Here is a 24,490-nt window from a genome sequence, read left to right on the forward strand (position 1 = left end):
GGAAAATTGTCAGTAAGCCGGAACAGTCTTCTTGTGCTGAACTCTTGCTGTGCCTTCTGGAGTTTATTATGTCAGAGTGCTTCACAGCAGCTATTTTCACCTGTTTTAGAAATGTGTTTTATGTGTTTCAAGATTTGTTGATGCAAAAAGTGACATTCAGATTTCAATGATATCACTGAACCTCCCTTGTTTCATAGGCTGGAGCTGCCACTGCTGCATTTAGCCCTTTTAAACACAAATAAATAATATATTGTATATAATTTTAAATAAAATATTAGATTTAATTAAATGCAATTAAACAGTGAATCAATGTAAGTCATTTTAGTATATTTTTATTTCTTATTCTTTGATATTTATTTGCTAAATCAAATGATCGATTATCTGAAAATATATATATCATTAAAGTAAAGTTCCATCAACAAATAGCATATAATAAAAGTCCCTAGTTTAGACATAATGCTCATTTCTTAAAATAATGTACAGCTCCCCAGTCTGCTGTGTACAATGAACACATTTTCTGAAAATTACTGCAAAGTAAAACAAATAATCAATAATCTGCATATATATGTTGAATGAAATTAAAGTCCCATCACCAGATTATGGTATGATAAAAGCAACAAATGAATACAGAATGCTAAATTTATTAAAGCTCCCCCGTCTGCTTCACAATAAAAACACTTTTTCAGAAGAAGCTGTTGACTGTAGAACACCACTGTCATTAAAAAGGTTTATGCACACCTGAGATGCCTATGCAGAGACAGAAAATTACATAGTATATGGTATATATAAATATATGGGAGATATAGATTATGATAGAAGGAGCATCAATGTCAGCAGCACTGGGAGGATTGGAGAGGCCACCATACCAGGACTGAAAGAAAATATGCTGGAAGAAAAAAAAACACTTTGAGAAAAGTTTATCAACCTAATCTGTTAAATGGTACATTTAAGAGGGTAAGAAGGTTCTGATATTTTTTTGATAACATGTTCAGGAAGGTTTTCTCTCACATTTTTCATGTCGACTAAGATGTGCAGCTGGGTTATATATGGCTAGACCACCTTAGTCTCCATACAGGCAGTAAGACTTGCTATAACTATTTAGTACCATCTAAATAATAGCATTTTTTTGCAGATTCCAATTCTGCTGCTGATAAACGACCAGATGAAAGCAAGTATGAAAGTGGAAAGAAACCTATTTTGGAAGAATTTGGTTCTGATCAAATCACTTGAGTCAACAGCAATGAATAGATGTTACAGAATCTGCTTTCAAAGTGTGTACTTTTAAAATGTTGTAGGAAATATGAACGGCTATAAAGATTAATACAACTGCACAATATGTTCCTAAAGCAAGTTATTCAGTAAAAGTATGTCTAAAAAAACAGCAATATTTGTTATCTGGCAACAGTGATCCAAAGACTGCTCTGGTTTTAAATAGAACTATGCATAACATTGATAAAATATTGTCAAACATGCTCTAAATGAAGCAAGACACTTAATTAAAACCTCTAGCTGATTGTGCTCAGTTATCCAGGAATACACAAACTTTTATAATGTACCTAGCTTGTGGAAAATATTTTATGATGACAAAAAAATGCCAATATTCTTTGCTGAAATATCATCCTCTGCTGAATCAGCATGCTGAAGTTATCCTGTGGAATAGCTTTAGCACCACTGTGGTTTCTGCAAAATGTGTGGTTATTTAAAAAAAGGAATTGCAAAAACAAAAGGAGGAACAGGGAAGGCTGGAACATCATTCACATGTATATATTAAGTTTAAGTCAGTATTGGTCTTTGTGGGTTTTCACTTTTACCTTTGTAGCACCAGTTGTGCTTGTGAATGTTCTCAGTCATCCAGGTCATAGTCATTCCAAACAAAAAGAAAAAAAATACACTGGACTTTGTTTCCAAGTTTGAAGACCTTTCACTTCCCATCTGGATTATTGATGAGTTCCCGGCTTATAGAGCGGCCCAAACAAAGGCCTTGTTATGGCTTAGAGAACATGCAAATTGAACCGAAAAAAACGTTCCTCCCCTTAGTAATGGGGAGTCTTTGAGGTCATTGTTGGCCTGCAACACCCACAGCAGAACATAAAGGTGAGAAGATTAAAAACATCGCTATCACTTATGTGACTGGACTCTCTAAGAAACTAAAGAGGATTTTCTCCAAAAACTAATTCCCAGCACATTTCAAACCAAACAAGAATCTTAGACAGAAGCTAGTGCATCCTAAAGACAAAACTCCCAAGCCTAAGATGAGCGGTGAGTGGTGAATGCATTTCAGTGCATTGAGGAATGCTCTCATCTTTATATTGGAGAAACCAAACAACCTCTCTACAGGTGCATGACTCAACACAGGTGGGTTACCTGTGGGGAGTGATGGCCTAGTTGTTAGGGCATAGAGCTTGCAATCCTGAGGTTCTGAGTTCAAGTTACACTTCCACAGACTGCCACTCTGGGTCTCTGAGCAAGACCCTTAAACACACACTGCTCTCCGGGTGCTGCATAATTGTAGCCTACATCTCACCTGGTCAGCCAAGCTCACAAAGACCTCAACGACTCCCAATTAATAAGGGGTGGACCTTATTTTTTGTTTCAATTTGCATGTTTTCTAAGGCATAACAAGTCTTTTGTTTGAGCCCCTCTATAAGCCGCGAACTCAACGTTACTCCAGACATTATGAATTGAGGAAGCTTTCTGGATGAGAAGCGAAATGTCTTCAAACTTGGAAAACAAAGTCCGGTTGTTTTGTTTTTTTGATTTTTTTGGAATGACTATGAATAGGATGACAAATTAAGCAAACCAAGAAAGTAACTATGACAACGAAAGAGCAATAAAAATATACTTAAACTACTTAAAAAAATATGAAGATTACTTAAAAACACACTTGATAAAAGGCTTTGACTAATATATGGTTATTAAATTAGGGAATACCTGTCGTCTGTCGTGGCTGGAGGTGGTGGAATAATGGTAGATGAGTTTCTGCAAAAAATTCACAGTCTTATTTTACAATATAATTTTTTTTGGGCCTATGAATATAATCTTAAGCAAAACCCTTCAAATGGTTGTCAAATAAGCTAATACCTGTTGTCTGTAGTAGTAGCTGGATGAACAGTGGATGAAATCCTGTATAAAAACAAATTAAAATGTAAGTATACAACTGAGATACGTTTGACACATGATTACTGTTAATACCTACAAAACAATGAAAAATCACTCTCATTTTGTCATATAAACCTTTTGTTCTTAAGGTCAGTTAGAGTGAATAAAATCATTTGTGTTTACAAAAAAGTTATTAATATACCTTGGCATATTTTCTAAAATTCAAGCTCCCAATTTGAATCCACTAGTCTGGTATTTTCACATTAGAATTTTAATTTTATAGTTATGAACATAAAATTTTTCCTACATTTCCTCTGCACCCAAATAACAAGAACTGCATTAAAGTAAACGTGACATGAATGATCCAAAAGTTGCTTTCAAGCAAACACCAAAAATGCCAAGCACACTAAAACTGTCATGAAGAACCTCTTTTCTAAGTTAGTTTAAAAGGTAATTTGACCTAATTTCAAATTCTTCAAAATAAACGTTAGTTCTAAGACATGAAAATCCATGCCAAACTAATATCAATGCATCCTTTAGTGGATAATGGTTTTCAACTGTTTTCATTTCTTTTCTATGTGCACACAGCAGCTTAGTTTAGTGGAGTTCAACATATTAAGTCAAAAGATTTTAACTGAATTATGTTCAACTAGGAATTGGATGATTTTTTTGACAAATTCTTAAATTTTGAATGGATTTTTTGGTGAATTTATTCCATGTGAGCAGAGGTAACTGCTCAAACTACACTTTCATTTGTTGTTCTAACACACAGCCAGATGGGCGTCTGTTCACACAAAAATTGACAGTCTGAAAGTTATTTGGTAAAAAATATTTAGTTTCAAAACATATTTGCACTCCCCCAGGTGAGCATTGAATGTAAGGGTATTGCATAAAATGTTGTATATGAACATTATCAAAGAAATTAAAGGTGAAAAAGAAGACCTATCAAACCTAATCTTCCTAAAATGCTCTGGAAGCAAGATGGTCATTTTAATTAGGGCCTACCTGTTGTCTTATGTTGTTAGAATGGTGGTAGATGAAATTCTGCAACGTCTCAGCTTTATTTTAAAACATATTGTTTTGCAGCCTTAAAAATGTCCATTGCAAAATATGTATAATTGCAAAATAAATGTAAATTATGTAAAGAACATTTGTATTACAGCTGCAATATTTGTTTGAACTTTTGAAGCTTTTGAAAACTCAAAATTCAATCATAATGTTTCCAAATAGCTTTAAACATCTTTAGTCTTTTTAAATATTTTGATTTTTAAAGCCAATCAGAGCATTAATATTTGCAGCAATTTTACTTGTATATATATTCAAAATCTGTATTATTGTTTTCTGGACTTGACTCTTGATTTTGCATTGTTATAGTAGATACACTTTATTTCTAAGTTATTAAATAAGTTATTAAATAAGGTAATACCTGTTGCGTGTAGTTGTTGGATCAACAGTAGTACAAACAAAAATGTAATTACAAAACTGCTATACATTTCACTTATTATTACTGTTATATAATTTGAATAAACGTTCAAGTTACTTGAATAAATGTTCAAGACAGAAAAAGATATAAGATACATGACTTATGTCGTTTTTTTTTAATATAACAGTGAAAATCTAACTTTGTCATTGAATCAGGTAATTGTTTTGTTTTTTTGCATCAAATAAAATGACCAAATTTCCAATTCTATTTTCTAAATGCCAGGATATCAAGATTACCAGCCCTTACATTTAAATTATTTTAAAAAAATTATTCAAATTTAGTGGTAATCATATAATCACTATATCATGGAACAATTTGGAAAATTCTAGCTTCTGACATTTTAATATATAACACAATAGTTTAAGGAAGAAAACCTATGGAAACACAGAGGGAAATTGGAATATGGTTTTAGATTATAGTTTTTTTTTACGTGCATTAAATTGAACAAAGAAACAAAGAATGGCATTTTCAAACCCTTTTATGGTAAGTTTTTGCTTTGGGCCATTTCAACACAGAGATTAAAGCAAAAAAAATAATCAGATGATAGACTGTAGCATCTTTTTTCTGTTAGGCAATATTTTACAGAGGCCATACACACCAATGCCCACTACCATTTGATAATATTCATTGACAATTCCTGTATCTTTTTTCTTCATTCAGCTTAAGAGATGAATAGAGGTTTCATGTGTCTAACGTATGGAGGTCATAGCTGGAAACAAGCCTGAGGAGGAAAGCCCCGACAGTCTCTTAACAGTTGGTTTTATCTTTATTCCATTAAAAAAGGTCAGTGTTTGCCATGTTATTTATCTTTTTATTATTTTATTTGATATCATGTTTATCCATAGAGGAATCTTGAAAGGTACTCATAAATAATAAAAATATATAATCAAATTACAAACATAATAATCAAACTACAAACTACACTACTGAAATACCGATGTTTAGTGGGAGGTGATTTAAAATTAATTTAAACCAGACACCTAAAAGTACCACTTTCCTCTGTTAATGGTATTTTCTAATGAATATGCCACAACAAAATCATCAAACAAACATTTTAAAATGTCTGAAAGCATGAATTAAAACAGCTGCTGTTCTTTTACTCTAGGGATGCTCTAGCCTGCTTGACAAATCCTCTGTAATGGCAGACAGTGACCTTTATGTGGCAGCATGAGGCTGCAAATTTGAAGGCACCACATAAGACCAATGGACAGGACATGAAAGGTAATGGGTTAAAAAAACATTAGTAATCCAGCCATCAAATTGTTCCAGATGTAGAAAGTGTGACTCTAAATGAAAAAGTAGATAATCTTATGAAGACACTGGCTCTAAAGTTAAATAAAACCTCTAGTAAGAATAGCACTGCTGCAGCATATTTTCTTCTGAAATGAAGAAAAAAGTTATCATCCAAGAAATAAGAAGAAAGGATAAAAACGTACAAAAATAAGTTATCATAATATTTGATTTAATAATAGAAAATATGTTATCAAACAGACACTAAAATAAAGTGTTGTACGAATTTGGTAATTTTAATCTAAAAATAATTTTAAAATGTGCAATTTTAAAATTACACATTTTGGCAGATGAAACCCTTTTCCATATTTTGTTTTCCTTACCATAAATCTTGTGAAACCAATATTTACAGTAAAGTACCAATATTTACAGTAAAGTAACAAGATCAGTTGTCACTGATCTCCTTGTTACTGTATATGTACCTGCACTAACCTGCCACAGCAGGCTCAACAGAGTTCAACCTGGACTCACACTTGTGTAAAATCAAAATAGAAAGAGAATACAATGATATGCAAATACTTTTCAAACTTTATATGACTTATACAAACCTAAATACAAGATATTTAATGTTCATTTAATATTTAATAAACTTGTTTGCAGCTTTGTAAATATATTGAGTAATTTTGAACTTGATACTTGGAAAAAACAAGCTCTATATAACCTGTCCCTAAAAGAACAATTGATAAGCATTTTTGAACTGAAGACCCTCACCAACCCTTTCTGTTGAAGCTGATAACAAACCAGATAGTACTCTCCTCCTTGGCCAGGAGCACAAGGAATTTTTCAAAACAAAATTTTAAATTAATTTTAGATGCAAATTAAAACTAGACCTCATCCCAATATCGTTTGAATTTAACAGTGTCATCATGAGCCTCTCCTCCAGCCAATCACCACTAAGTCCTATTTCTTCTTCAGCCAACCATCCTGTAAGGTTCTACTTCTCCATCCACGGACTCTCCTGGCCTTTAGCTGAGCTGTGACACTGTAGGTGAGATGTATTTTTTCAAGTGTCAGTTCTCAAATGCGTTGTTATGTATGATTTCAAATCTGACGTGCGATCTCTGTTGCTCCTTTGTGAGGACCTGGCCTTCTCTCCATCTCAGATAACATGTCATGGTACTTGTTTGGCCACACAGTTACGAGCCAGGGGAATCTCTTCAGACTCATCCAAGATTGTTTAACTGAATTTGCTTTTACCCTGTGGATTTTAATCTCAAAATCCTTCATCTTCTCAGTTCCCTACCCTTTACATCTTCTGGAAACCCTGGAGAAAATCATCTGCCCTTCCACTAAGCCCCGGCTCATACTTCCCAAGCCCTGTTCCTACTACACCTGCTACAGCCGCAGTTCCATCTTCTTTTACCACACTGTTCCACCTGTTCTTCCCCCCGACATAAGTCTTCTTTTCTTCTTGCTCATCATCTCCATGGAAAAGCTTAACACCTCTACAGCAGCTTTCTCCGCACACTTCTCCACTCACTCCGCGAGCCGGACTGGAGTTGTGACAGGCAGCCCCAGCCACAGGCGGCTACCCTCTACTCCTTCTATTCGGCTAGCTAATCTGAATCGTTCAATTCCATTTCGAGAGCGAGATCATCTGTGGTAGTAGCACTAGACATCTTCCAGGCATGTGAGTAAAACTAACAGCAGTTTAGCAGACATGATGAATGAATGGTAGCCAGCGTGCACAGATGACGTCATACACACTCTGCTTTGTTTAAAAAAATTATAAATATAAAAAATATAACCGTGGATGTCTGGGGGACAGTGATTCGCTTACATGTTATGAATGCTGCCATATCATAATGACTAAATTATGAACAGTTTAGTTTGTGCCTTCAAGTCGTTGGCCATAGGAAGACATTACTTGGATATAACCTAACCGAATATCTTCAGAACAGCTTCAAATGACACAAAACTTATATGGGTGAGTAAAACATGACGTAATAACGTAAAATCAAGGGCCCAATGGAAAAAAAACGTGTTCCCCTTTAAATCATGTCACCCTCCTTTCTTGCCTCAGAAGGCACTCATCATCATTGTGATTCATTCATTCCGTTAGTTTTAATCCTGCTTGACAAGCATTCTTTGTTACCATCCCTAAACCTTAAATTCACCATCACCTTCCTACCTTGCCTTAGAAGGTACTTAGCTTCATCTTTTCCACCTCTTAACCAGCCACCAACCTATTACTACACTTGCCAAGCCTAGTCCTCGCCATCCCTATGCTTTTAAGCTACGCATTCCTTCTCCTTCCCTAAAGCCAGGCATACACTGTGTGATTTTTTCAATCATTGCGCACAGCTACAGCTCACATTGCACAACGAAACTGCACGGTTTTGTTGTGCAATGTGAGTTTACAGCTCACGATGTATGTGCAGCCTGACGCTCTGATGCAATCTGCCTGCTCACACTGTACGTCTAAAAACCACGTCGTACTCAGCTCCACAGTAAGAGGGAGCTACTCTGACTCGTCTCTCCGGAAGCCAAATGAGTAGAAGAGTAATATGAAGCTCACTAGTGAAACACGCCGCCTTGGCAATTTTTGCAGTTTTGTGCTGAAAGCCCGAAAAAGAAAAGGCCACAATGTATTTGGAAAAAGACATGGTTGTGGCTACTATGGTCTGTCAATTTTACAAAGAGAACTCCATTTCACCCCCACAATGCTTCTGTGTTTACATCTGAGAGGAAGAAGAAAAAGAAGAAGCATTATTTGCACATGTCCACTGAGCGATTTGCATGTTTGATTTTCCTCTCGACCTCACAATTCCTGATCGGGAGGTGGTCGCGAGATGCCGATTGCCCCTCGTTACTACCTGTACACCACACGATGTATGGCGCACGATCAGGCTGAAAGTCGGCCCCGATCGGAAAATTCTGGCACGACTGGAAAGTTCCCCCGAAAAGGGCAAAAAAAAAGCACAGTGTAATAATGTAATTATTCAGCTCTCTTGCTAGGGCCTCACATTCTCATATCATCCCCTTTCTTTGGGGGAAGAATACATTTATCATATTCTAAGCTTTTCATCTAACCCAAAGTCAATTCACAGCATGAAAGTCTCCAAGTCAGCACACTAAAAGACTTATTTCATTGATGTCAATAGGGTATTTCTAGTATAGCATTCTGCCTTTATCTGGTGGTGGTTGGCCTCTCAGATCTATTCACTTTGTTCCTATGTGAGACCTGCCTGTTGTTCCTCAACTTCACAGTCTTTCAAAGGTCTTCAACTTTCAGATTGAACAGTTGTCACCGTTTGATCTCGCTCCGTTTCTCCACCCTTCAAGCCAACCCCCCCCACCCCCCCCCCCCCCCCCCCCCCCCCCATCAAGTGTAACACAGTCCTCACTCTTTCCACTATGGATTTATCTTTTTCACTCCATCACTCCTTGTCAGGCTTGTCTAAATCCCTACTGATGCCTAATAGACCTCCATCATCACCTAGCCACACCCAGCTACCCAAGGCCCCACTCTCACCCTCCATGCCTAGATGGGTTAAATCTTTAACTGTCTACATGCTGGCAGGCACAGCCAAGTTCTTACCCTCTCTTTACCTTGTCAGGCACATCCAATTCCTACCATCCATGCCTAGTTAGTTTTATTTCATGTAATTTCCCACTACAACTTCACATCTTCATACCTAGTCAGGATAATATTTTCCTCCCTATGCCTTGTTGGGCACCACCTGGTAGAATAGCAATGCCTAGTCAGGCATATATCATTTCACTACTATGCCGTGTAAGGCTTATCCAAGTTACCCTCTGCTCACCTTGCCAGTTACAGCCATATCTGCATTCATCAAAGGCAGTCTGCTCACTCTATTTGGTTTCTAAATTCATTAACTATCAAAATCCTCCTATGCCTCGTCAGGCTCAACCAAGTGTACATGCCAAGGTCTTCCTCTCATCACCTAGATCAATTCCCATCCTATCCATGATCAGGCTCAAAATGTATACTCCTTTCGTATACTCTGTAAAATTCACAGTATTGTTTAAGATCTGATTGTAGCTCTAGGTTCTTTTACAGATACTGCAGATACATGCTCAATAAAAATACATGTTCATCACTACAATTTATATAAAAATCACCTTTTTAGAACTAACTGCCATCCTCTAAAGTAATTTAAGGTAATTTATGCATAACCCAGAGAACTTAAAAATATTTGTATGCCTAAGCAGACAAAGAGGATTTATTCTGGATGTATATCAGCAGTATGATCAGTGCCAGCGAGCCTGTGAGGAGTCGAGAAGCCACCATACCAGGACAGAATAAAAAAATACTAGAAAAGAAGAAAATACACATTCAGAAAGTGCACCAGTTTAGTCATCAATAGTCAACTTAATTCGTTTAGTGATAAAGTTATACATATATTTAGGTCAATAAATTAGGAATAGACTTTAGTTGAGTTATAATTTGTTTCATCGTAAAATGTGTGTGTTCAGGGAGAGGTTTTTAGCCTGAGGTAGCATTTTGCATGTAGACCAAAAAGTGCAGTTTGGGTTTATACAACTAAACCACCTTCATCTGCTCTGCAGAAAAGGACTCGCTCCAAACAATATGATACCATCTCAAAAGTTAATAACATTAATGCCTGCAGTTTAGATACTGTTGCAGAGATTGCCAAGCTAGCTGCCTTGAAAATGAAAATAAACTTATTTGGTAATAATTTTGCTCATGTCAAACTATTTGAGTAGACAGAAAAGATAATTCAAAGGGGCATATGAGATAAGATTAATTGATGTCAAAAGCAGCTTTCAATGTTTGGACATTTAAAATGTCATCAAAGATGTGAGGGAAATGTAATTTTTAATAAAATCCTCAGTAAGAGTAGATCTATTTTAGTTTGAATTTAATATATAAACCAAGTATCTCTGAGAAAGAACAGGTATGGTACTTCAGCATTAAGGCTTCATGAAAAAGCAAAGTAGAATCAATACTTTACTATAGTGCCTAATGACTTACTTGTTTTATCTTGATAAAAAAGTTGTGCTGTGCTTCGCTTTTTATTGACCTGTCAATAGCTTTTGACACTGTGGATCATGCTGTTTCAAAGCATAGGTTTGCTTGATTTGGATTATCAGATGGTGCTGTCTCCTGCTTGAGAAACTATGTGAGTGACAGGACTCAGTGCATTGAGTGTTATAGTCTGTGTTCAGAATTTTTAAATGTCTAAAAGGAGATACCACAGGGCTGAATATTGGGTCCCCTTTTGTTCATTATGTACATGAAGTTACTTTACCAAAACATGTCAGATGCTAATATGCAAGTTTATGCTGATGACACAGTAATTTACTGTTTTAGATTAACACCTCCTAAACATTTCAATATTATACAGTAGCTCAAGTATGGTAAAAGCAGTGAACAGCAAAGGATGTGTAAAGCTGTATAGTTCAGAAAGTATTTTGCTTCACAGATAATTGCAAAGCTTATATAGAAATTTATTCTGAACATCTTTGATATGAGATAATCACAAATTCAAGGTTTATTTAATTTACTCTCTCCACCTCTATTCATGTCTTTAGACTTTCACATCTATGTTTCCTTTATCTTTTCCAAATGGCTTTTTTCCAGGTCAATTTTCCAGGTCCAGGAAAATTTGTTTTTGTCAAACCAGTGTCTCTGGCTTATTAATCTTTTCAGGGAAATCTTCCAGGACCTGTTGTAAGCTCTCACCTGTACAGAACATATTTGGATCATCTGCAAATACAACCAACTTGGATACTTGTGAAACTTTAAATATGTCATTTATGTAGAGCATAAACAGTATCAGTCCCAATTCTAACCTTGGAGGAAACAACAAGCATTACTGTATTAAACCCATACACCATAATGCTCTTATTTCGTGATAAATATATTATAATTAATTGTGTAAAATACAGCTTATTTTTGGCACTGATGACTTCCTCTGTAAGTTACAGAATCGCCATAGCAGTGAATATCTGTGACCTAAATCCATTCTGACTTTCATAAAGTAGTTTGTGTTTCTTAATGAACTTATTTTTTATTGAGCAATATTTATATTTTTTGAAAAGTTTATCTTTGTTTTTCTCTTGGAGTATTACCTCCTAGTTTTTATAAGTTTAGAATTTCAAAATGCATTCATTGACTTCTCTCTTGTCATTCCTTTGTAATTTTGTTTGCTATCCTTAACAGCTTATTGTAATAGTTGTCATAAACTACAAACACAGGTAGAAAGTTCAGTGATATTAACAATAAATAATTCCCTTTTCCAAGGAAAAAGAAAGAACCAAAAGGAGACAAGGAAGGGCAGGAGAGACTGGAACATCATTTAAAGGCAATACCTGTTGTCTGTAGTAGCAGGAGGATGGGCGGTAGATAAAATCCTGGAAAGTTAAAATATAAACAGTTCGGTAGAATACAAAGATAGATATGCCACATATGCTTGATTTAAAACCCCTTACATAGCATTGACAATTTTTAATTTTCATTGAATCAAGACCAGTTTCATGTTATTTTAAGTTAGTTACAATGATAAAAAAAATGTTCTACATGTCAAAGTATTGGGATTCCCGACTGTTGAGATATAATAACTCCTATTAAAGCATTTTCTGGGAATTTAACTCATCTGACAACAGTAAATATCCATTTGAAAATTTATTTTACCGTGGTAGGCATGGACCTTCATCCACATTTTTGGTAGGATTTCTTGTCTTTATTGGTCTTAACTGAGGACATGGCAGAGTAGTTCCATTGATCAGTGGGGTGAGATCTGTCAATACACAAAATTCCATTAAGGAAAACAAATAAAATGTCTCTTGAATATTTCAATGTTTTAACGTAATCCCAAGTCAAAAGAGACCAGAGAGACAAAAAAGACAATGTCCCATGTCTTCTTGTCTAGCACATTTCAGTAGCATGACAAATCAAATTGCTGCTGTTCATTAAAAAGAAATTATGAGAAAGCACACAAAGAAAAGCATGTCGCAGGGTCATAAGCAAAATCAAATAATTAATGAATATAAATACTTATAGTGTAATTACTATTTGAGTTTAATGAGATATTACGACAGGAAGAGCTTTATTAAGTAGAACTCTGGATACAGCATCAGTATATCAGCAAGAAGAGCATAGTTGAGCTTAATCTTTCTTAAACTTATTTGGTGTAATTGGGATATTTTTTCATAATCATTTCCTCTTCTAACAACTACTCAAAGATGTTCTTTGTGTAAAAACTTAACATTAAATAAAATACCAGAGAATATAAAGTTTCCCTAATAAATGTTAAATGTATATATATATATATATATTATATATTATATATATATATATATATATATATATATATATATATATATATATATATATATATATATATATATATATATATATATATATATATATATATATATATATATATATATATATATATATAATATATATTTATATATATATATATATATAAATAAATACATAAATAAGACAGAAGTTATTGCAATATTACAAATTGAAAACATTTAACTCACCTTCAAAATTAAACATAAAAATGGCACTACCCCCCTTGAGGAACTCTCTGGATCGCAGTTCTTCCAAGGTTGCAAATCGTGAGTAACCCCAGAGTGGTCCACCATAAATATACTCATTATTTTCATAGAGAACCTTAGTTCCATTGTCCCTGGGATTATTCCAGGCAAGTATACCTGTTTATAGAGACAAACATGGAGAATCTTTTTTTCATTCCCTAGTTTCCATCCATATTCTTCTAAATGTCAGTTAGTTGTTCTCTGTGGAAATATTAGTTGTAGACTTACCACTACTTGTCACTTGAGTTTCAACTGAAAGAAAAGCAAGTTCCTTGGACATTTGCAGTTTCTTGTTCGGGGTTTGATCCAACAGCTGGAAAATCATTTGTCTTTGCAGACAAGGCCACTGCAGTTCATTGTCAAAATCACCAGACAAGAGCTGCACAAACATTCCAACATCTGGTTTGCGAAGTATAGCAGCTATACGGTACGCATGGCCATCTTTTGAATATTGTCGTGGACTGTATCTTATTGTTACAGTGTTGCTTGTGTTTAAAAGATTCTCTAAGTCATCAATCTGCAGGACAACATGTGGACACTCTGTCTCTGAGAGATTAATGTCATCAATTGAGAAGCCTCCTGTAGAGTTTCCGGCTCCTTTCCGAACCTCAAACACCACCTGGAAGTTCTTGGTGGCATTCAAGGAAACATGGTGGATCTTCCAGTGAGATGTAGGTGAACCTGCAGTAAGATTTTCAAAAATTAACTACATTACACAATTTACACATAAAAACTAGCAGAAGTGAAAATGAATGGTGTCCCAAACAAAAATGGGAGACAAAGAAATTATTAAAAAATTAGTTCAATTTTTTAACAAAGCTACCCATTACCGGTAATCTGGCTCATGAGGCGGAGAGTTCCATTGGTGTCCTGTTCATCTTGGAATTCTCTGATCCAGATATTAAGTTCATCTGATTCATTTCCACTGTGGAAATAGTAGAACTGCAAGCATTGAACATTACATCCTCTGTTAGGCTTCACTTCTTCAGTTTCCAGCCGTGCTGAATCGCCCTCTTGACCTGTTGCCGTGCTCCCATGTATAAAGTATCCCATTTGTTGACCTGAAAGGACATCAAAAACATTTTTTTTTCTGGTGGATTCTAACCTTGATGTCATTTTACATATGACTTGAGCCATTTGCACAATGAATTAAAGTAGAAAATATAATTTATAATCTTAAATTAAATATATGTGACCTCTTTTGATATGTTTATAATAGCATGTCCTTATCGGAAGTGAAGTGAAAAAAATTGTTTCACAAAACCATTAGGACAAACATTTTTTCGTGACATCAACAGTGTTTTGATTATTATTTTTTCTTTTTTTTTTTTTTTTTTTTTTTTTTTACACTTTTCTTGTTTTAACATATGGACATGCAAGGGTTCTTTGAAAGGAATCTTTTACATTTACATTTAAACCAATGAAATCATCCATGAATAACTCAAAACTCACAAGTCCTTAAATTGTATTTATCATTACGATATTAGAATTTAAAGTGAAAAAAATAATTAAATTAACCATTATCTCCACTTCCGCTTGATAGACTGGTATGGTCAGAGCTTGGACCCCCAGGGGTTTGTGTGACGACTTCCCAGTTACTTCCATTTTGTGAACAGCGACTCATTTGGCACATAGTTCCATTGGAAAAGCCACAGTAAAACATAAAGGAAATAGTTGCGTCTGCAAAAGAAGATGGTTATTTATGTTAATGTAAGGTCTGTAATTTTACTTAATATCATTTTATGTAATTCTGGAAACTAAAGTCATAATAATAATAATGAATTTTATTTGTAATGCACTTTACATTTGAATTCAAATCTCAAAGTGCTACAGTTCAAAAAGGGAAGATTAAAACAGGTGTGAATAGAGCAGCAAAGTATTACGTTAGTTAGGAAAAAACTATAAAAATGTTGATGCAAAAGTGGAGCTCTTTAAAGTTGGACTTGGAAAAAAATGTAAAGAGCATCAAAAAAGTTTTTTTTTATGGGGGTTAAAAATGCTCTAATGTGATCACATTTCTTTTAAAAGGTTAACTTTTAAATCTTCAACAAAATTTTTTGGAGTACAAAATGTTTGAAAAGAGGGAGGAACAAGCATGTTCTCCAAAGTATAAAACAAATGGATTATTTTTTGAATGATTTTAAAAAATATTCTTTAAATATTTTTTAAAAACACTTTTTTAAATAACAATTTCCTTTAGTGAATAACAGAATGTAAAAACACCAATTTTTGTCTTTCCTTTGTTTAGACCAAATGGTGGATTTGAACCAAATAAAACATCTTGAGAATGTTTTGCTAATTTTATCTGTAAGCACTTAACTGCAATTGTAGAGGAGGTTCAGTTCTTCTACATCACTAGGACTCATTTCAAGCCTTTGACCAATAACATCTTGGAATCTAGGGTCCACCGTGATGATTGTTGTTCCATTACCATTCCCATTGCTAAAAGCATTCTTGCCATAGTGCATCACGGACATGTAGTCATATGGGGTTCCATGGGTGGTGGATTCATCACTGCTGACCTTTCTGAAATTATGCTCTGTACCTGTGTGATATAAAAAAATACTACACTTAAAATTATTGCATCCTTTATCTCAACATAAAAAAAAAATTAATAGGAAAGTATTCAAACCCCAACTTATTTATAATTGATTGAGATTGAACATCATTGGCTATATTCAGTTGTTTTAATAAAAAACACACTCTGATTAAAATACAGTATATACCTCTGTGAGATCTAGAGCATACAAAAGAAGTCAGATGGTTATTTACAATTTTTGGGACTGGTTTTAAACTAGTACATTTCTGCATGTATTATTTATATCTTATTTTGGCAATAAAAAGTATTGGAGATACAAAAGAGTACATATCTAAATAGTATACAGGGCTGTAAAAAGTATCTACTGGCTTACGGTTTGCTTTAGTCTTTTATCATGCTTCTTGGGCCTTTAAACTAATTTAGATTTATATGCACATGTATGTAATTAAATTATTAATTTAAGCTGTTGCAAGGCTGAATGGGGTTGTTTAGGACTATTGAGTAGTTTAGAATAGAGGCCAGACTCCTTTAGACTAAACATTTATTAAGCATTTCACTCTTTTCTTCAACTTATTTTGATTAACCGCTTGATGCCTGAGTTTATATGCATGCATATATAACATACCGGGTATATAAGAAAAAAATATTTTCTGTCTTTAAGTAATTAACAAATGAAATTTTCTTAACTTACGATTTAAACTTAACGTTCACTAAGAGATGTTGTCAAGCTAAATAAGGAGTCCTACACTGGAAAAAAATCGAAATCTAGATAAGTCCTTTTTTCTTAAAATAAGTGCATTTCTTATTGGATTACGGAGGTAAAAGAAATATTTTGCCAATGGAACAAGACAATTTACATTTAAAATAAGGAAACACAATTACATTGTCTTATTTCAAGTGCATATTGTCTAATTATCTCATTTTTAGAGTAAAATTACTCCTCCCATTGGCAAACTATCTCATTTACCTACTCAAATTAAGGGTATACTGTATACACTTAACTTAAGATATTTTTTACTTGTTTCTAGATAATTTTTCCAGTGTATGGAGCCTTGTTATCTTATTGGAATCTTAAGGGAGTAAGTAGATATTGTGAGGTCAAGTGTAAATTTCTAAAGACAAAACCTCAGGCTGGGAGGAGTTTGAAGCCACCATGGTCGGCCTCAAAGTATTTCTGGAAAGCCCTTTGGTGCTTCCAGAGGGGAATCAGTGCTTTGCTCGTTCTACTTTTAGTGGAAGGTGGGAGCTCTTGACCTTGAATGAGGACATTGTCAGACAGTGGGAGGAATACTTTAAGGTGTTCAAATAAACTCCACAGTCTCAAGGCTTCAAGGGTCGGTGAGATCTACCCTGATAACCTTAGAACCCTGGATTCTCTCTGGCTGTCATGGCTGACACACCTCTTCAACATTACAATTGAGAAAATGTATGTATGCTAACTTTAAGAAAAGCATCCATAACTCAGAACAAAACCTTGATTAAAAAATATAATGATAAAAATAAAATCTGTTCTACCTGTTATAATATTGGCAGGTACGATCTGCACAAAATCATCTCTGTCATATCTTGACTGTTCATGGTAGAATCCAAGAGCGTGGAGAATCTCATGCTCAACGATGGCAAGAGAGTCACAGCCTGAACCAATAGAGAGGTCCTGTCCATTGGCAAACTGTCGACCAATATATGAGAAACACCTACAATAGAAAAACACCAGATATTTGTATATCAAAACCTTGAGATAAGTAAAGTATCTTCCACCAGTGAAAGTGATTAAATTTTAGAATATAACATTACTACTGTATACAACACATATTTCAAAACAATATTATGTCTCGTCAAGGGCGTAGGTTTGATTTGAACTTTGGTAGGGACACTATTGGCCTGGTGTCATTGGTGCTATGCAATATGCATGTCCTTTTTTATGCTCAATGTGAGCATCCGTACTGATAAGGGGAATTCATTGTTAAAAGAGAAAAACATTTTGCTCCATTAATAAAAATGTTATAAGCTCTACACTCATTAGATGCTGTTTATCAATGTTTGAAGTATCACCGGCTCTGATGAATGTGGAATTAGGACTGTTTTCCACTTTGAAAATGGTTTCATTTGAACGACTAAGAGAGAAGGTAAATACAGTATTTTCTTCTGAAGATATAGAATTGTGCAGAGTTAAACCCCACTCTAATATTTGTACCTACTATTCTCTCTCTGTATCAAGCAAAATAATACATTCATTAAAATATTAACTTCACTATAAAAGTTGAACATCTGGGCTGTAGTTACTCTGTGTAGCCCATTTCATGTATTTTATCTGGGGCTGAAAAAAATGAATCATATTAATTAATTATTTCAAAAACTGTCAACTAATTTAGTAAGTGATTCATCATTAACTGGAGAATAGAGACTTTAAAACATACAGTAATATAAATGTAAAATGTGCCTTTCCCCACAGAGCAACCCACTTAGATCAGTTATTATATCAAAATTGTAAAAATAAAAACAAAAAAATGAAAACAGTAATATTAACTAAATATCTGTAAAAAAGAAACCCTCACGTTTTCTTTTTTAGGTGGCTGTGGCTAAGAATCAGAAATGTTGATGCTTACAGCCTTTATTTGCCCATTTTTCCAGCAGTCTTCAGAACTCCTGGCTGACTCAGAATATTTCGTTTTATAAAAGAAAAAAAAGGTTTTTGTATTTTAGTATACATGATATTCATTTTTTTTATTGGGACTAGTTTTGTAGCCTAATATTAATTGTAGTAACCGCAGCATTCTAGGTTGAATAAATTTTCAATGTTGTGCTCCAAGCACACACGGACTAGAAAACAGCCAATCAGAGAGAGAGAAGGCGGAACTTAAGGCAGAACAACCAATGAGAGTTGAGTTAAACAGCGCAGCACAGTTCCATGCGCTGCTGCGTGAAAGGGACAGGAGAGACAAGGCAGAGGAGCTGCGAGAGGAAAAGAAGCCACTGCTGCGATAACTACTGCTGTAAATTATTAACATGTTGCTCACATCAAATTATTGGTAGGGACAAATGGGTCGGTTCAAAATTTTGGTAGGGACATGTCCCTATGGTCCCTATGCAAACCTACGCCCATGTGTCTCGTTTTTTTTTTTTCCTGAATCCAATGAGTGAATCCAATCTTTGAATATTTTTTTCAGTTCAATTAAACTAAGGGAAATTAAAAAAATTATATACCTGATCCTAAGATGTTCTAGTCAAATATGTCAAGATACTAGGGGTGTAACGATTCATCAGTTAATTGATGGAAGAACTTTTATTCCTGCGATCCAACAACGATCCAACTACATTAATAAAAATGACATGAAGTACTATAATATTGTTTTAAATTGTAATTATTTGACTGTATTGATATTAGGAATTAACACACTGAAGCACATTGTTTTTTTCCTTAGGTGGTTTTTATCTAAGCACTTTTAATGATAAAGGTGTTTAACATGATTGGATTAAGTCCGTCTGTCTGTGATTTCATGACAATGGGTGACTGACTTCAAAACAGCTTGGAATGTGGAGAAGTCACAGAGCAGGAGTTTACTGACTATAATTAACCAGACACCGTAGCCGCTTTGCAGCAGCATCACAGTAAGTCAGCTTTTGTAGAGCCAATGGTAAGCTCTGAAGAAGCCTCACCAGCATGTTCCGTGATTGTAAAATCTCAGATTTGTCAAAAAACAACATGACCAGTTTATATTTAAAGAACCGTGGCCAGGTCATGGATCATGGATCACTTGATGTTTTTGAAGAAAAAAAAATAAACTCACAAAACAGTATTTGTATTTCATCATGAGTAGTCTGTTTTACAATGACAGTTACAGCAGGTTCAAAACCCTGCTCAATTAACCTAAAGGCATGTCAATTTCATATGTCTTTTTACATTAATGTCTTTATTAGAGCCACATTTTTTAGTTTTTTTGGTTTATTTTCCTATTTGCTGTAATATCTAAAATTGCCAGTGGGTGACTTTTTCTGTTTTAAATGGAGTGAGAGGGAGTCGCTTTTCCTGTTTGCTGTAATACCTAAAATTGGCAGTGGGTGACTTTATCAATTTTAAATGGAGTGACAGGGAGTCGCAAAGCATGTGTGCTCATTGCAGCAGAAACAAACAGTTTTTTGACCGTTGTCGTAGGTTTGTTCTATTCATCACAGTGTTGCAGCAAATGTAAGATCCTTTGGTTGTAAGCCATTGGGCAATGTTACAATTTGCATTTTTGTGAGAGCGTTGGATCAATAAATGTTCTGCAATCCAAGAACCTAAAGCTTTATTCACCGAATGCAAGAGGATGACGTGTCAGTTGAGTTCCAGTCAGCTTAGGTTCTTTTTATTTTTTTGTTTTGTTTTGTTGAGAACAAGTCACTGTAGTTCTATTTGTAATATTTTTCATTGAAAAGACAGTGAAAGTAGCAGGTAAATCTGCTTTGGAATTACCTTGAAGAGATGATGGTTGCACTTTAATTTATACCAAAGTTCCCTTAAAAGAAACAACAATAATCTACGAGATTTCATCTACTGTATTTTCCAGACTATAGAGTGTACCTCACAGTGTTTATTTTTCTTTTTTTTTTCTTTTTACTGGAAATGTACACATATAAACTGCCCTGGGCTACAATCCGCTGACATATAGCGAATTGTCCTCCACCAAACCTATAAGGAGAGCTCTACATATCACCCCTAGAATATGGACAGAGAAGAGTGCCAGCTCCCGTTAGCTTTTTGGCTCACGACATTAAGAGCTTCTAATGAAAGCTGGGGCTTGTCGGCTCTTTATTTCAGATCTACAGGAGTTGTGCACAGTCTCTTCATTGGTTTGTCAGCTTTAAAGTGGCACATAAATGTCAAAATGTGTGAATTTGAGACATTTGTCTGCTATCGTGCCTGGCACGATGGCAAACAAATGCATGTGCTTGTGCTAAATTAAAAAATCCACAGAAAAGCCACACGTTCATATAACTGCATAGTTCAAATCGTGGGGAAAAAATAGCGTATTATAGTCCAGAAAATACTCTGTCCAGTATGCAGGTATTTATTTCACAGTCACATTGGTTAAATTTGGGCTAAAGATTTACTCAACTGACTTTAAGTCACTGAATCGTACCGGATCGTTCTAAAAGAACTAAAATCGGTCACGAATCGAATTGGAAACCATTAATCATGATATGGACGAAACGTTATTAAATCAATTGTTTTACCCCTACAAAATACAGAATTTTGTTTTAATTGTAAAGAAAAAAAAAAGAGAACTTACCCATCTAACTTTTGGATATCGATGTAATAATCCTCAGAATCCTTGGGTTTGAAATCGATGCATGACTTCAATCTGAATTGCTCAAAGGCTCTCATGATGAATCCTTTGGCGTTCAACTCTTTCATTGTAAAATAAATTACAAAGCAGTGTAACAAAGAACATGACATAGAATTACTCTGCAGCCTTAAAGTTAAATCATAAAAGAATTCAAAGGGGACATTTTTAAACAAACATATCTTAATTAGATTAATTACTGGTGTTTCCTTCATGACATTAAAGCCATTTTAAAAATTGAAACACACCCCATTTTCAGAAGTGAGCATTTACTATACAGAACCTTGTTGGAACAATAAATGCCACAGCCTATAATTACAGGTTAAAGAAATTAGATTTTTATTTTATATCAAAAGATAAATAAATACCCAGGTCTTTATCCAAGACATAGGGGATTGGTGATGTCCAGAGATCATTTCCAGGTAGAATGCTGCTTCTTTGAATGTTAGGAGGCTAACAAAAATGTGCATGAAGCGTACAATATAAGACAAAACATTCATATATTTGTTTCAAGATTAGCACCTTGATTATATGCTTGTAGAACTAAACCCACCTCACGAATATCATCAAGCGTTAAATCTAAAATTAGAGCAATAATTTATTGGTTTTAATAGAGAAATCACTTCACCAAAGGCCATTCTAACAAAGAAATCACTTCATCAAAGTTGAATGTGGATGAGAAGAGAAATGTAACTTTACCCTCTTCGATAGTGTTGTTTTCACCAACATCTACAAAGACACATCAATCATAAGTATAATTTATTAAATATCATTTAATAAATGTGATATTATATATATATATGTATTATATATATATATATATATATATATATATATATATATATATATATATATATATATATATATATATATATATATAAATTGACACTTACCAACTATCTCTACCTCTGCCTGGAATGAAAGGTTTGAAAGAAATTAAACATAAGAACATACAACTATATTTAAAACTAATATTTTCCCTTATAATATGAATCCTTACTGATTGCCTTACATGCGTTAGGTTGTTACACGGAATTTCTAATGGTTGCTCTGAGATTGAAAATAGCTACACTATATTGCCAAAAGTATTTGCTCACCCATCCAAATTATTGGAATCAGGTGTTCCAATCACTTCCATGGCCACAGGTGTATAAATTCAAGCACCTAGGCATGCAGACTGTTTTTACAAACATTTGTGAAAGAATGGGTCGCTCTCAGGAGCTCAGTGAATTCCAGCGTGGAACTGTGATAGGATGCCACCTGTGCAACAAATCCAGTCGTGAAATTTCCTCGCTCCTAAATATTCCACAGTCAACTGTCAGCTGTATTATAAGAAAATGGAAGTGTTTGGGAATGACAGCAACTCAGCCACGAAGTGGTAGGCCACGTAAACTGACGGAGCGGGGTCAGCGGATGCTGAAGCGCATAGTGCGAAGAGGTCGCCAACTTTCTGCAGAGTCAATCACTACAGACCTCCAAACTTCATGTGGCCTTCAGATTAGCTCAAGAACAGTGCGCAGAGAGCTTCATGGAATGGGTTTCCATGGTCGAGCAGCTGCATCCAAGCCATACATCACCAAGTGCAATGCAAAGCGTCGGATGCGGTGGTGTAAAGCACGCCGCCACTGGACTCTAGAGCAGTGGAGACGCGTTCTCTGGAGTGACGAATCGCGCTTCTCCATCTGGCAATCTGATGGACGGGTCTGGGTTTGGCGGTTGCCAGGAGAACGGTACTTGTCTGACTGCATTGTGCCAAGTGTAAAGTTTGGTGAAGGGGGGATTATGGTGTGGGGTTGTTTTTCAGGAGCTGGGCTTGGCCCCTTAGTTCCAAGGAAAGGAACTCTGAATGCTTCAGCATACCAAGACATTTTGGACAATTCCATGCTCCCAACTTTGTGGGAACAGTTTGGAGCTGGCCCCTTCCTCTTCCAACATGACTGTGCACCAGTGCACAAAGCAAGGTCCATAAAGACATGGATGACAGAGTCTGGTGTGGATGAACTTGACTGGCCTGCACAGAGTCCTGACCTCAACCCGATAGAACACCTTTGGGATGAATTAGAGCGGAGACTGAGAGCCAGGCCTTCTCGTCCAACATCAGTGTGCGACCTCACAAATGCGCTTCTGGAAGAATGGTCAAAAATTCCCATAAACACACTCCTAAACCTTGTGGACAGCCTTCCCAGAAGAGTTGAAGCTGTTCTAGCTGCAAAGGGTGGACCGACGTCATATTGAACCCTATGGATTAGGAACGGGATGTCACTTAAGCTCATATGTGAGTCAAGGCAGGTGAGCAAATACTTTTGGCAATATAGTGTATCTCTCTCTCTCTCTGTATGTATATATATGTATATAAAAGGGCATTTTAATCTAACTATCTATGAAGTATTACTTTATTTCATGACATATAAAGGTTATGTTTATATAAATGCTATTGGCATAATACTTTAAAATATAAACCCCATACAAATACTTACAGAAGGGAGGGAGAGTGCTGATAAAAATGCCAAGTTCACCACAAGACAAAAGTAACCTAGTAGTCTCATGGTTGTACCTGGAATACATATTAGAAAACACACTATCAAAAACTATAAATTAATTTAGACATCAAAAATAGTTTTTTCAGATTTATGTCAGTGCACTCAAATTTAAAGTCTTTAGTTTTGTACCTGTATCAGAAAAGTCAGCCGGTAGAGTCGTTGTCCTCTTCCTGAATAAGAACTGAGGAGTGTTTTAAATTCCTACTACAGCACAAATAAATACGCTAGTCATTGTCTGCAAGCTGGTTTGAGGTATGTCAGATGTGAAACCAGATGCTTAGTTGCAGGAATGAAAATGTAAGGTTTGTCTCGTGTTCATTTTTCTTCATTTCAAAATGAGCTTGTTGATTTAGACACTTAAATTCATTTTGAACCCTAACCTATTTAGCTCTGTGAATCTATTTGGCCGCATGGCTTTTGCTCCTGGTCCTTGTTGGGAAGCCAGGTCTATCACAGTTTTTAGATGGATCCTTCTTACAGACAGGATCCTTCCCTGCATTTATGAAGTATCTTTTTTTGTCTCTGCTTTAGAAGCTGTTATTCTGATCTTCATACGACCGTTTGTCCAATGCGTCCATCATATATTATCTAATAGTTTAATTAAAGATCTTAATCTAAGTGTCCCATTTTCTGTGTCCATCTTTAGTGAATTTGAATTTATATTATTGAAAATGTT

The 24,490-nt window shown here is 35.1% G+C and overlaps 1 protein-coding gene across 1 annotated transcript; it reads right to left on the reverse strand.

The window, feature by feature from the left end:
- Positions 1-340: 340 nt before the first annotated feature.
- LOC119777433 (meprin A subunit beta-like) lies at positions 341-24,095 on the reverse strand. The gene is made up of 18 exons (XM_038276310.1): positions 23,944-24,095; positions 23,752-23,828; positions 22,168-22,186; positions 21,974-22,003; positions 21,828-21,853; positions 21,643-21,727; positions 21,221-21,338; positions 17,466-17,644; positions 15,732-15,956; positions 14,930-15,091; positions 14,242-14,472; positions 13,640-14,092; positions 13,355-13,528; positions 12,495-12,600; positions 12,173-12,214; positions 3,082-3,123; positions 2,932-2,979; positions 341-886 (listed from the first exon to the last, which is right to left on the reverse strand). Exons 2-18 carry the CDS (start codon positions 23,818-23,820, stop codon positions 808-810), a joined length of 2,088 nt encoding a protein of 695 aa, XP_038132238.1. The 5' UTR covers positions 23,821-23,828; positions 23,944-24,095; the 3' UTR covers positions 341-807.
- Positions 24,096-24,490: the final 395 nt, after the last annotated feature.

Source organism: Cyprinodon tularosa, unplaced genomic scaffold (assembly GCF_016077235.1).
Source record: "Cyprinodon tularosa strain WSP-4 unplaced genomic scaffold, ASM1607723v1 ctg124, whole genome shotgun sequence".
Lineage (NCBI taxonomy): Eukaryota > Metazoa > Chordata > Actinopteri > Cyprinodontiformes > Cyprinodontidae > Cyprinodon > Cyprinodon tularosa.

Bases quoted from the DNA above. Each gene is read 5' to 3' on its own strand.
- LOC119777433 (XM_038276310.1), bottom strand. From the start codon at position 23,820: ATGAGACTACTAGGTTACTTTTGTCTTGTGGTGAACTTGGCATTTTTA. The intron at 21,854-21,973 runs GTAAAGTTACAT...CTCTAATTTTAG, and splicing joins AAACAACACTATCGAAGAGG to ATTTAACGCTTGATGATATT. The intron at 15,957-17,465 runs GTAGAACAGATT...TATATCACACAG, and splicing joins ACCTGCCAATATTATAACAG to GTACAGAGCATAATTTCAGA.